Raw genomic sequence first — 14,365 nt, forward strand, 5'->3', positions numbered from 1 at the left:
GACCTAGGACTGACCTCTTATTTTTTCTTCAGTGTTGTTTTACTTATTTCACTCTCTGATGCCCAACTTTGAGTTCCTCGTGCACTTTCCATTGTGGCACCATGCCATACCATACATTACCCTCCATAATAACGAGTAATTTGAAATGTCCATGAAATGCTTCTGGTATTTTAAGGTAATCTCCCAGTCTTTTTTTTTTTTTTTAAGCTTCAAATCTGTACAGATTTTATGTTACCTTATATAATGGTCTTCAAGATGTGGTTTTTCACTTGCTCTTATTATGGACTTTCTATTTCTTTAGAAGAACATCTTACCATAGTTGGATTTCTAGTCTGGTTCACTCTGAGACTTCCATCCAAAGTTACCTTCCATTCCTCTGTTACATACCTTTGGATCTAGTCACCCTTCCTTTCTAATGAGGAACAACTAAAATACCTTTTCCCCTTAATTCCACTTTTAAGAGCACATAGTTCTGATATATACGTATTTCCTTTTTCTTTTTTCCAATCTGTCTAATTTTTTTTTGAAAGATTTATTTATTTGAGAGAGAGGGGGGGTAAGGGAAGGGGCAGAGGGACAAGGAGAGGGAGAGAATCTCAAACAGACTCTCCACTGAGCACAGAGCCTAATGCGGGGCTCGATCTCATAACTCTGAGATCATGACCTGAGCAGAAATCAAGAGTCAGACTGCTTACCTGACTGAGCCGCCCAGGTGCCCCTATCTATCCTTAATTCTAAGGGTAAACTTATATTTAAGGTAGTACCTCTCTTCCATCTTTGTCAACATGACTTCCTTTTATTTTTTAACTCTCCCACTGTTATTTTAATTATAAGTGTATAATTTTTAAACAAATTTAGTTCTTGAGACTGAGCAAACCTGGTACCTAAAGTTAGTGTTTGATGCATGGACCTTTTAAGTTTCTCTTTTGGCCTTTGAATTTGTAATAATTCCATTGAATTTTTTTTTCTGTCCCAGCCTAAGAAAGTGATTTATGTCCTATATGATAAGGAATCTTACTCTTCATCTGTTCACTTCATAAAATCTGGCCATCTTTGTTGAACTCAGATAAAATCTTCACATCTACAGCCTTGATTAGATTTATGAACTTATAAATTCCAGAAGCTACTTGAGACCATGTTGTGACACTGAGTTTAGAAGCCTTTGGACAAGTCACATGAATCTAAGAGCTGTTCTTTGAGAACAAAATTAAGAGGGAGAGGGACAGAGTTTAGTTCAACTGATCGAGGACTAACTATTTATTTTTCAGTTTTTATCAAATTAAGAAATTTTTGTTTTTTTAACATACAGTGTTACATTAGTTATATTAGTTTCAGATGTACAATATATGTCATTTGACAGTTCCATACCTCACCTGGTGCTCATCACAGCAAGTGTGCATGCTTTAATCCCCATCACCTGTTTAACACATCCTTCTAACCCTCTCCCCTTTGGTAACCATCAGTTTGTTCTTTATAATAAAGAGTCTTTTTCTTGTTTTTTTTTTTCTCTCTCTTTTCCCTTTGTGCATTTTTTTCTTGTTTCTTAAATTCCACATATGAGTGAAATCATATGGTATTTATCTTTCTCTGACTGACTGATTTTGCTTGGCATTATACTCTCTAGCTCCATCCATGTCATTGCAAATAGCAAGATTTCATTATTTTTCATTCTCACCTATTAATGTCTAAAACCCCTATATGACTAAAGGACGTTTAAAAAAAGCATTAATAAAATCAGTGCCTGAGCCAACCTGCAATACCGTCTCTGGCTAGGTCATGCTGAATTGAAGTCAGATGCAGAGCTCTGCTTAGCCCAAGCTAGTTAAGTCATTATTATGTGCACACACATCTGTGTATACCACTGGCATCCTACATTCTGATTTGATGTTCATATACATTTGCGTGTGCATATATTTTGGGGTTCACTTGTTTATTTGACAGTTTTAATGTTTATGAGGGAGCATTCAGTATATTATTCTTCCTAGTGAGTTTGGAATCAAATGAAAAATTGACAGGGATCAAAATTTGTCTAGAATATTTAAAATGAGCCTATTTCTTCTTTGGGTCAACATAAGAAAAAAGTTCGGTCTTTATTTATTCTTTTGGAAAGTTGAGTCTTTAAGCAGATATTCAGGCAACCACATGGAGGACTCTGGCTTGTCTCATATGATATGGAAGCAGAAAACTCAAGAAGGAGATGAGAGCCTTCTGGGAGTGATATTGTAATGGATATTCTTGCTTTGGTTTGTAGCTTTGACTAGATAATCATGAGGATTCCTGTTAATAGTAAGATTGTGTGGAATATTAAGTGGTGCTCAGTTGGTTGAGCATCTGACTCTTGATTTCGGTTCAGGTCATGATCTCTGGGTTCTGAGATTGGGCCCCACGTTGGGCTCAGTGCTCAGCGTGGAGTCTGCTTGAGATTCTCTCTCCCCCTTTCCCTCTGCCCCATCCCCCATATGCACGTGCACACACACACACTCTCTCTCTCTCTCAAATCTTAAAAAAAAGATTGTATGGGACATTAAGATTTAGAGGTGCTTACTCCATTTTCCATTTTGTAAACAGTTGATTCTTAATCACATTTCACTATTTAAAATATTAATGTTGCAGAAATACCTATTTAAGGAGTGGTGAGCTGAATAAACAGTGTGCTTAATTGAGCCCCCCAAAGAACTGGGTTTTAGGTTGTCTGTTACTGAAGATTATGTCCTTTGTAGATTCCAAACAAATTTTAACTTATTAGGATCTATTTCTAAACCATTTTGGTGGGTTTTTAAAATATGACTTTAATTTTAGATTTTCTTTACATGATTATCCTGATAGAAAAAGTCAAATGACAGTGACTCTTGTTTTGAATAGAACTTTTCTTTATCTTTTTTATTCTCAATGGAAAACTGGTAAAAAATAAAAAAGAATCCTCAGGTATCTGTTCAGGAATGAAGCATTCTTTTTGTATTGCTATATCTAGGATGTGCATCTGTTTGTCAGTGAGTATTGAACTAAATAGTTGAAACTCAGCAGTAGCTTTTGACTAGATTTTATTTGGGAGCGGCCTGTCTGCTTGCTTAAAGTGCATAAAATTTGTTGTAATTCATCATACTTGGAAACCTATAATTAATCAGTTAACATTGATGCAATGAAATAGTCGAAAAGTAAGCTTACCTTTGCTATTTTCTTAGAGTGTACTGGTATGTGCCAGGAATTATCCTAGATTTTAATATATTCTCTTACTTCTCTCATCGCCTTGTGATTAAGGTGATACTAAATTCATTTTATAGGAAACTTAGACTGAGAAGTATAATAATTTTGCTAAGTTTACACAGCTAATAAATGACAAAGCCAGGTCTATCTGATTCTAAAACCTATACTCTTTCTACAGTGCTGCCAATCTACCTATTTTTCCATCTGACCCTAAAAAAATGCCCATAGGCAAGGGTAAATCTTGATGTGTAGTTAGGTAACAAAGTAGGGAAAGTAAATGTATAATTGTACTTATGTTGTAAAATAGCCTCTAGAAAATAAATTAGAACATTGAAATTTGAGGGAAAAGGTGAAAACAGAAAAAACTTTTTAAAGTTTTAAAAGCTGAACTTATTTCATACTTACTGAAAATATAGTATAATTATCAGGAACAGAAAAGTAATATTGGTGTAATAATCACTAAATTACAGACCTTATTAGAAATTTAAGTTTTTCCACTGATGATTTCCCACTGATGAGTTCCAGGATGTTATTTCTGGATCTCACATTGTATTTAGTTGTTATTTACCCTTAGTCTCTTCCAGTGTGTAACAGTTCTTCAGTTTTTTCTTATCTTTCATGACCTTGACACATTTGAAGAATATTGACTAGTTTTTTTGTAAAACATCCCTCAGTTTGGGTTTGTCTGATGATTTTTCATGATTGGAATGAGGTTAGACATTTTTGGCAAAAGTACCACAAAAATGCCATTGTTTCTTTCTTGGTATGCCATATGAAGAGATTTATGATAATATGTTGTATTACTTACTGGTGACATTTACTTTGATGATTTGGTTAAGTTTGTGTCTGTGGGGTTTCTACACTCTCTTAAGTTACTATCTTTTTATTTTTAGTTGATAAATGTCTTGGGGAAGATAATTTGAGACTGCAAATCCTGCATTGCCTCAAACTTTTTTTTTTTTTAAGGTTTTATTTATTATAGAGAGAGCACATCAGCCTGGGGGAGGAGCAGAGGGAGAGGGAGAAGCAGGGAGCCCAACGTGGGGCTCCATCCCAAGACTCTGGGATCATGACCTGAGCCAAAGGCAGCAGCTTAACCGACTGAGCCGCCCAGTGCCCTTGCCTCAAACTTTTACCCACAAATATTAGCATTGATCTATGGATCTTGTCCGCAGCATTCATTACTGTGTATTTGCCTAATGCTGATTCTCTATATCTCTCTTTTCTTCTGTGTTTATTAATTGGGATTTTACTGTGAGGAAGTGCTGTCTTATCTCTAACATTTATTTATCTGATTGTTTGTATCACTATGGACTCCTGGATATTTATCTTGTTCTATGAATTAAAGTCTAATACTATCGTTTATTTTGTGGCTTAAATTGTTCCAACTTTAGCACTTAGGAGCTCCTTCAGGTTGGCTCCTGTGTTTTTATACCCCATCATTTTTTCAGCATTTCATTACTTTCTGGCACCACAAAATGTTCTAGTCTCATCTTGTGTTTTCCCTGCTTTAGGCCTGCTGGAGGAGGCCTTGAGGAGTCCAAGTTTCTTTTTTGGAGAATAGTGTTTAGAAACCAAGATTTGGTCCCTAAGGTATATATTGCTACTGGGGTGTTACTGCTCTTAACACCCTCTCAGTAGACAGAGCTGGGGGATTGTTTATATATATAGTAGCTATGTTACAAATGAATAACATAATCATACTGAAGGGGGTGGGGAAAAGACTAAATGTCTATTATAATGTTTATTTTAGGTATTTAGAAAGTTAGCAAATTCATTCAGAGCATAGATTGCATATGAATTTTAGGGGGACACTTTTCAGTCCATAGTGATTTGGATGATGTATCTTAATGTTCTTAAACAATGAATGTAATTTTAACTGAATGGGTTTACAATAAGTCTGTCTTCTGACAGTTGTGCCAGAGAATGAATCTGTGCTCATTTTCACAATAATTTGCCTTGGTAAATTAAGATATGGTAGTATATGGCATATACTATATGCCTTTTAGATCAGGATATATGCTCCTGTAAATGGGAGTGCTGAAAAAGTGCTGCAGGATCATTGCACAATTCCAGCATCTTTCTTTGGCAGTAGCTCTGCCCTTCTCTTGAACTCTCCTTATATCACGGCATGCTTTGGCTTTAGCTGTAACTTCTTTCAGCAGTATTCATATAGTTTCTATAAATTACAGTAAATTGCATTGCAGTATGTTTGTTATGCTCTTCAAAATGAAAAAAAAATTTTACCAATCTCTAATGGGCTATTGATCTTGATCCTGTTTCTTAGACCATTTTCTTGAAGAATTTAGAAGTGTAGCAATGGTTGATTTTAAAGATTCAGGTAAATACTTTTCCTTTGTTTGCAGCAGCTTCAACATTATTTTGGCCATTATGTTGAGACTGTTACTTATTAGAATGCAAAAGAAAAAGAAAAATGGAAGAGGTGTTGCTTGCTGTACTTTGGTCTGATAGAGCACCTTCAGATTATGATGTTATGTTGAACACTTTCATTAGCTGAGTGCTTATGATAGCACAGGAGAAAAATTTCCAATAAAAGGGAAATGTAATGTACAATTTCACATGTTTTAAGGAAAATATTTAAAAGAGAAATAGTGTTATAGTAAGTCTTAAAGTGTGAGGTTAATGTTACATTGTATTAGCAGTGTCTGGCATGATATTGAACAGTATAAGAATGATAGTAATTTTGTTTCTGTCCCTCCATAGGTATTCTAACAAACCTATTGGAGGTGTTGCCCACAAGGACTTTTATTGTGTTATGTTTTCTATCAGTAATTTTGTTTCTATCCCTCCATAGGTATTCTAACAAACCTATTGGAGGTGTTGCCCACAAGGACTTTTATTGTGTTACGTTTGGGCTCAGCTAGATCAGGCAGTATATTAGTAGCAGAATCTTGCTGAATGAGGGAAGCTATAATAGAAGCGGAGAAAATAGAAAGTTTCTCTTTTAAGGAGATAAACTCATCCCATAAATAGGAAGTGAATGAGGTTATAAGTAGATAAGGATTAGGGCAAACTGTTTGAGATGGAGGACAGGAAAATATGAGCCTCTCAGTTATCTATATTTAATGTGGCATTGGAATGGGTTATGGTGGCCAAAAAGAGGTTAATAAAACTGGTCAAACACTCTTAGTGAAGAGAAAATTTAAAGGTGGGTAACCACAGTTTAGCCAACTTTTTTTTTTTTTTTTTTTTTTGCCTTTGGTAGTTTAGAAAAGTGTGTCCTATTTGAGGTCATCATAGTAGTAATTTTTACTTCCCAGTTAACTTTCTGGTAGTACAATTTGGAATTGTCAGAGAACCATGAAGGGTGTAAGATTTTATCTAAGTTAGCCTGCCACAGTTTCATGGATACTGGAAGAAAACATGAAACTCCTGGGTCAGAGATAATGGACTTTATTACTCATGGCACAGCAAGCAGCATGAGCTTCATGCTCATGGTGGTTCCCCTTGCCCTTCAATGCTCATAAAGGTGATGTAAGTGGCATAGGTGGATCCTGCACTCGCAGTGAGTTTTCATCATAGCTGAGGAGCCCCAAGCTTAGGGAACCCTAATCTTTTATAATGGTCTACAAGTGTGTCTGCCTGGCTCTTGCTCCAGAGGGAGATGACATTGTAATTATGCTAAATAGTAAACAGGCTCACTGCTGTGGAGGGAGACATCATCTCTATTTTTCAAGGCTGTTGCCTATGAATATCTTTGAAAAGATGAAAGCAGTCGGGCCCTTTTTTGAAAAACTGTAGAAATATAAGAGACCCATGGAAAATTGTCTCCTAAGAGGAAGTGATGAGTGTGAAAAGTCCTTGAGCTCTGACTGTTCTTGGCTTTTGTACTCTGTTCTGTTTTTTCCAGCTTTTAAAACAGAGTTGGCAAACTTTCTCTGTAGTGGGGCAGATATTAAATATTTTAGGCTTTGTGAGCCATATGATTTCTGTCATAACTATATAACTGGTTGTTATAGCAGGAAAACAGCCATAGAGAGTATATAAATGGATGAATCTGGTTATGTTCCAGTAAAGCTCTATGGACATTGAAATTTGAATTTCATATGATTTTTAGACATCACAAAATATTTTTTTCAACCATTTAAAAATGTAACATCCATTCTTAGCTTGTGGGTCATACAAAAACAGGTGGCAGTTCACATTTGGCCTGCAGGCCGTAGTTTGCCAACCTGTATTATATGATGTATTTTAAAAATATAATACATTGTTTTAGTATAGCAGTCTTATATATGAGAAATCATAATTAACATTTATAGCAATTGATAGTTCTTAAAATGCTTTCTCATAAATTATCCTAATTTAGCTTCATAGTAAACCTGTAAGATAACCATTTTTATTTCTGTTTTATAGTGAGGAAACTAATGCATAGAGAAGGAAGATGAGATATCCAAATTCACAAAGCTAGTAAAGTGACAGAGCCAAGACTAAATATATTCTGGACTCTTCTCCATCTTATTGTACAGCTTAAACTTTTATAATCGGAGCTTCATGCCACTATATCTTTTTAATACCCATTGGTGCCAGAATGCTTAGAATTTAGTCTTTAATAAATAGTAATGATAATAATCATGTTCATTTATAATTTTCTTTATTACTACATTCTACTGTCTAGCTATTTTAATCTTTGATAATTGATGTTTTGACAAAGGCTGGATATGGGAGGTGAAGGACGTTTATTAAAGATTTGGCAGTTGGACAGTATAATTATTCATATACTATATTTCTTTTCCACATTTTCAAAGATAATTAGTTATTTTTATTTTCAGATGTACACTATGAAAATAAACGATAATCTTTTTCCCCCTAAATCATTTGTATTCATGCTAACTAATGCTTTCATTTATCTAGTAGTTTCATCATAATTTTTAAACTCAAGATGTTGAGAACATTTTCTATAATAATGTACTTTTTGGATTATTTCTCTATCAGGTGGTTGAAGATTATGCTGGAAGATGGCAGGTCCCTTTGCCACAGCTTCAGGTTCTTCAGACTGCACTTTGCTGTTTTACATCAGCCAGTGCATCATTCCCGGATGAATGTGAGCACGTACAGTATGTTTTGAGTAGCCTTGCTTTGTAAGTATGCTTTACTTCTTATAAAAGTATTATTTTTCTTGACATATCTGAGAATTGGGTTTTGATTATTTTCTCTGTGGAAGTAGCCTTTCCTAAAGTCTTCCCTCAAAAAGAAATTTCTAAAACCCTGGACTGTAAAAAAAAAAAAAAAAAAAAGAAAAGCAATTTCCATTTCTTCAATAAGTATTTAGGTTTAACTTTGAACATATAGCCATAATTTTACTTTTAGTTTTAGAGTTAATTGGAATTTTTGCATAGGTTCTTATGGTCATTGCCATCATTTTCCTTTTTTAATTCCCTAGCACTAATGGTAAGTCCCAAAATACAGCAATTGAGGCCATCATAGTTAGCAGAGGGACCTTAAATCAGGCCAGAAAGAGCTTAGGAAACTCCTGGTTTTTAAAAATACTTGTAGAGGAATTCAAGTCAAAGATCACAAACCTGAGCACTTGTGTTTATTCTTTTTGCTCTGGTAGATCCTACTAAAGTTATAGTAAAGACTTAAAGGGAGGAATACAGTGAAAAGAAAGTAGAGAAGAGCCATCAGTGAATGAAAGATTTCAAAAATTTTCTAGAGAGAACAGAGAAGAGTGAGTGGTCACTGAAACATGACAGAACAAGTCACAACTTCACTTTGTTTTGCGCATGTGCATGCACCTCAGATCACACATCACAGTAACATGTAAAATCATTTATCAACATTAGAAAATACAAGAGAAAATATCAGAGAATGTCTTGTAGGATCAGTATTATTTAGTGATATTCTTGTTTTATATATTTATTTTTATGTATGTGTGTACACTTGATTATTTGTAAAACATTTTAAAAAACTGTAGCAGTTAAAACAGAATTACCTTCTGCCTTATAAAAGGTCTAGCTTGTCTTGCCCCCTTACCCCCAGAATCCTAGAGAGGTGTAGAATTTGAATATGCAAGGTGTGAAATAGAGAGTAGGGAATGAGATACTTTGGGAGAATGCGGATAAAGGAGTTAATTGCAATTTTTCCATTCAGGCCAATCACCAAACCTTAGGGCCAAGTTGGGGTAGGGAAACAGAATTGCTACCTTTTTTCCCCCCTCTAAAGAATTAAATGACTTTGGAGCAATGACCTTTGCATTCTGGAAGTTAAAGTTTCCTCTTTGAGACAACTAGCTAATCACTTAATTACCCTAAAGAAAAACTTGTCAGTCACCAAAGTCTAGACATGCTCATTGAGCTCCCAATTAATCTGTTTATGGCCTTATTCTTAAATATTAATGGGGATTCAGGAATCCTCAGACAGTTGAGGAATGCCTTCAACATGAAAAAAATACAGTGAAAAACAAAAACTTTGGAAGAAAAAAAATTAAGAAAAATATAAAATCTATAATGTATATTTTCAGAGAGAGTTAATATGTGTAACATTAAAACATCAACATATCATGCTGTGTGAATGGAATAATGAGATACCAAAAATGAGTCTGTTTAAATTAAGGAAATCTAATGATGGTTACAATTTAAAGTCTGTAGGAGGAAATTTGGAGGGTAAAGTTGGAGAAATAATCCAGGATGTAAAACAGTACCAAAGAGAAGGAATGTGTCAGAAGAAAAAAAAAATGATATGGTGCCTTTATGCAGGAGGTTCATTATCTAACTAGTTGGAGTTCCAGAAAAAGAACTTAAAGAAAATATATTGGAGGAAAATTTTAAAGAAAAAATAAAAGAATTTTCCAGAACTGAAAGTCATGAACTTCCAGACTGAAAGAACTCAAGAAGTGCTTAGGACAGTAAATATAAGAGACACTCCGTTAAATATACCATTTGTGATTTCAAAATACCAAGAATGAAAAAACAGATTTGAACATCTTGTAGAGAGGAAAAACTAGGTTACCTACAAAGGGACAAACATCAAATTGCTATCAGTCTTCGTACAACTCATACAACTAACAATGGGTGGTAGACTATAATGAATCAGTGTCTTGAAAAATTTGAGGAGAAATTATTTTCAATATAGGATTTTATACTCATCCAAACTGTAAGTGAAGTGTGAGAGTTAGAACATTTCCAGGTATGTAAGGATGTAGAAGATTGACTTGTCGACATACCCTTTCTTTTAGGAAGTTATTAGAGAATGTATTCCAGAAAATGACAGTGGATTTAGAAAATAGTGGCTTTTTTACTTGAGATAGAGGGAAGAGAAGTCCTAGGATCACTGTTGAGTAGTAGGTCTCACAGATCACCTTGAAGAGGTAATATTCAGTAAAACTGGAGATTTGAGAGTAATCTAGAGAATTTAGAACCATTTAAGGTATTGATAAAAAAAAAAGGCAAGATAAAAAGAATTAGATACTCCAGGAAAATTAAAAATAATCTGAACAGGAAAAAACACAGAATTATAGCAAACTACTTCAATATGTACTGAGTGTTATTTACATAGTTTTTTTTTTTTTAAGATTTTATTTATTTAACAAAGACACAGCAAGAGAGGGAACACAAGCAGAGGGAGTGGGAGAGGGAGAAGCAGGCTTCCCGCGGAGCAGGGAGCCCGATGCGGGGCTTGATCCCAGGAGCCTGGGATCATGACCTGAGCCGAAGGCAGATGCTTAATGACTGAGCCACCCAGGCACCCCTACATAGTTTTCTTAATGTAAATGATGTTTACTGACTTTAAACTTTATAGAGTACAAAAATAATCATAGTTACAGAACAGAAGGAAATTATTAACCATTCAATATAAGATTATTTGATGGAAGTTACAAGTTAAAGTGAAGAATAAGGGCACTAAAAAATATCCTTCTATTCTTATTTTACAAAATGGAGTATCAGTAGTACATGAAACCATAAATAAATGTTTAAGTAAAGTTACAAAGATCAATAATAGAAGAAATAATAACCAATGGGAATGTGGAATTGGTTGTGTGAGGAGTTAAATTCTCTTCTCCCACAGCAGGAAATCAAAAGGTAATATTTTAAAATTGGTAAATAAAGAAATACTGACAAAGCTTATTACCAACAGCTATTAAAAATTTTGAAAGTTGTTAATTCTAGGCCATTGGACTAGTGAGAGAGAAGACTGAATTCTTTCTGTACAGTTAGCATTTTTAAATCTTGAAGATGTATTAATTTCATATATATGAAGTATATGGTCTTTTTGCTTTATATATGTATATAAAATTTAAAAGAGTACATGTACATTGTGTTTCTTTAAAAGTTTATTTGTAGATATTTAAAATTATATGAGAACTGTGTGAGGTGATGGATATGTTAACTAGCTTGATTATGGTGATAATTTCACTGTGTATATGTATATCAAAACACCAAGTTGTATACCTTAAATATATATAATTTCTGTTTGTCAATTATACCCCAGTGAAGCTGAAAAAAAGTTGTAGGAGGAAAGAGTTTAGAATATAACCTTATAGATTTGTAAGAGCAACGCAGTGTAAAGAAAGCTATATTATTTAAAAATATATATTCCTTTTATTTTTTTTTATGATGCCCAAATGAATATGGGAGATGTATCAGGACTTTCTGATTATAATTGGCAAACGTGCTCAAGCTAGCTTAAGCAAAAAAGAAGGGTGTGGGGGGATTTATTAGATGACTACACCATGGAAAAGCAAGGACTAGAACTAGTTTCAGGATTTTCTGAATCCAGAGAATAAAATATCATCTAGAACTGTTCTCCTCCTTTCTGTCTTCCCTTTTTTGTCTCCATTCACTCAGGGCTCCTGACAGTTCTGCGATGAAGCTTAGTTTATTAACCAAGAGAGAAGAACCTCCCTCCCCCCACATTTGTAATCCTCAAAATATTTTTGGGAACTTGAGCTCAGCCAACTTAAGTGCCTCCTGCTTTGACTAATAGCTGTGTTTAGGAGAGTATAGTAAGATTTTTGGCTCAGTCTGATGATCAGCTCACCCCAGGCTGGGGGAATGAGGATACTACATTTACAGGCCAATCAGAACCATAGAAATGTTGGAGGGGTAAGCAAGTTCCCTCAAGAAGTAAATGAGGGTGTGTGAGAGCTGCTAGGTAAACAAACATAACAGATGTCCACTACAAAGAATAATTTTATGTGTCATTTTGAAAACTACTGAAACAGTTTAGTTATTTTCTACTGATTTCTGAGGAAAAGAAAATAAGTATCAAAAGAAATACATTATTTGTAAGCAAGAAGTATTATTCTTGTTTCAGTGCCTGTTTGGATTTTTCCCCCACCTTTCACCTATATAATCTTTGTTAACATTCGTGTTATAATGGGAAATGCTTTTAAGGTTTTCAGAAGTACTTTTTTTTTTTTAATTTAACTCATTTGTTAGTTTCTGTTTCATTGCTTGCTATCTTTTTTACTACTGCTAATGAAAAAATAATGTATTAAGCAGAAGCAAATTTTTGTACAGTGTTAGGCAAAAGAAAGTAAACTATCTTAATGGTTTGTCAAAGAGTAATGTTTCTTATAAGGAAAACTCCCTGCATTATTTGAATTTACTTCAACAGAAAAGTTAATTGTATTTTTAATACCAGAAGAAAAATGAGGAAATAGCAACATGGTGATACTATTGAAAGAATAAAGAGTCTGTAAGTGTTCAGTTTATTTTAATAAATATATAAACCAGAAAATTCTTCTAATTCCATAATCATTCATTCATTCATTCATTCAGTAAATCTCTTGTGCTTGGTTCTAGGCTAAAATAGAAAATAAGAGAGATAAGTCCTTGTTCTCAAAGACCTTACAAAGCCTAAAATATATTAAATAAGCAGTCACAGTATTATGTAATTATAATTATGAAAGAATTACAGGGTACCATGAGAGAGTATAACAGGGGACTTGACTTGGTCTGGGAGGTCAGGGAAAATTTGCTGGGTGAGCTAACACTTGAGCTGAGCTCTGAATGAATGGTAACAGTTAATTAGATGAAGGAGCAGAAGAGTGCAAGGTGACTGGATAGGATGTCAGGATATTAATGGATTTCATTATAATTCATATCTTTGTTGAATTCTTGTTTGTGGTCCATATCATGTACTTAACGTTACTTACTCGACATACTAAAAAATTATAGGTGAGCTAAAGAGTTAAGTAATATCTATGAGATTTTGTTTTATATAAGTATATATATAAGTGTGTGTGTGTGTGTGTGTGTATAATATGTTAAACATATAAGTTACTTTATTCTGTGGCAGTATTATCTGGTCCATATGTCCACCTTCATAAAAGCCTGTTCCATCTTGTAAATTATACATATGTGAAGATGTACCTTCTGTACATCTGTAGACTGGGAGACTACAAAAACTACAGTTTTGTGAAGGTCTTTACAGGGAAGGAAGGTGTATTCTGTTTTTATTCATACTTGAGTTTGTTTTTTTTTTTTTAATTTTGTGGCAATGAATATAGTCATGTAGAGAATTGTTTTAAATTGACTAATTACGATTTTACCTAGGTTGACTCTTTCTGTAAGCGTATTTTCTAAAGAAATGAAGATTTAGCTGCGTGTGTATGTATGTCTGTATTTGCACTAAAAAGGACCTCAGGTTAAATCTCTTCTATAGATAAGAAAACTTAGGCCTGAAAAGTGTAGGGGACTTTTGCAAGTCTGAGTTAAGTGTTTTGTTTTTTTTTCCTATTGTTTTCTTGTTTTAGATTGGTTAAACACTGACTTCTGTTTTACAAAGCCAAACACCCTGAAATTAAGTGGATCTTTAGGCAGAGAACTTAGACTTTACCAGTTTTATATAAAATAAAAGCAAACTTTAATGCTGCCTTCCCAGCCACCTTTAGCCCAACAGAAAGTAAATGTTCATAGATTTTAGCATTCCACACAGGGTTCCATGATGGACAGTACCTATTTGCCTGGCAGCCATTTAAGGTTGATCTATATGATCCACTGGAGAGGGAACTAGTTCAGCTAGTAGTATTTATATGTGTAGTGGCAAATACTAAAAATGTATACCCTAATAATGCCAAGTTGCCTAGAAGAAAAGACCAAAAGGCCATCTCTTTCATGGAATTAAATGGTATATCAGTGTCTTATTTAGATTGGCTAGACATTCATGTGTTAGGCCACACCTGTAATGATAGATCAGT

At 34.2% G+C, this 14,365-nt stretch overlaps 1 protein-coding gene across 2 annotated transcripts in view; it reads left to right on the plus strand.

Annotated features, from left to right (window-relative positions):
- The window catches only part of ZNF654 (zinc finger protein 654), an 83,165-nt gene that overhangs the window by 16,161 nt on the left and 52,639 nt on the right, over window positions 1–14,365 (plus strand). For both annotated transcript variants that reach the window (XM_028114957.2, XM_088024248.1), the window contains exon 2: window positions 8,158–8,303. In XM_028114957.2, coding sequence (XP_027970758.1) covers window positions 8,158–8,303 — 146 coding nt within the window. The remainder of the gene's footprint in view (window positions 1–8,157; window positions 8,304–14,365) is intronic.

This window comes from Eumetopias jubatus, unplaced genomic scaffold (genome assembly GCF_037043125.1).
Source record: "Eumetopias jubatus isolate StellerSeaLion01/CBP00866 unplaced genomic scaffold, mEumJub1_p1.0 scaffold_1, whole genome shotgun sequence".
In the NCBI taxonomy this organism is placed as follows: Eukaryota; Metazoa; Chordata; class Mammalia; order Carnivora; family Otariidae; genus Eumetopias; species Eumetopias jubatus.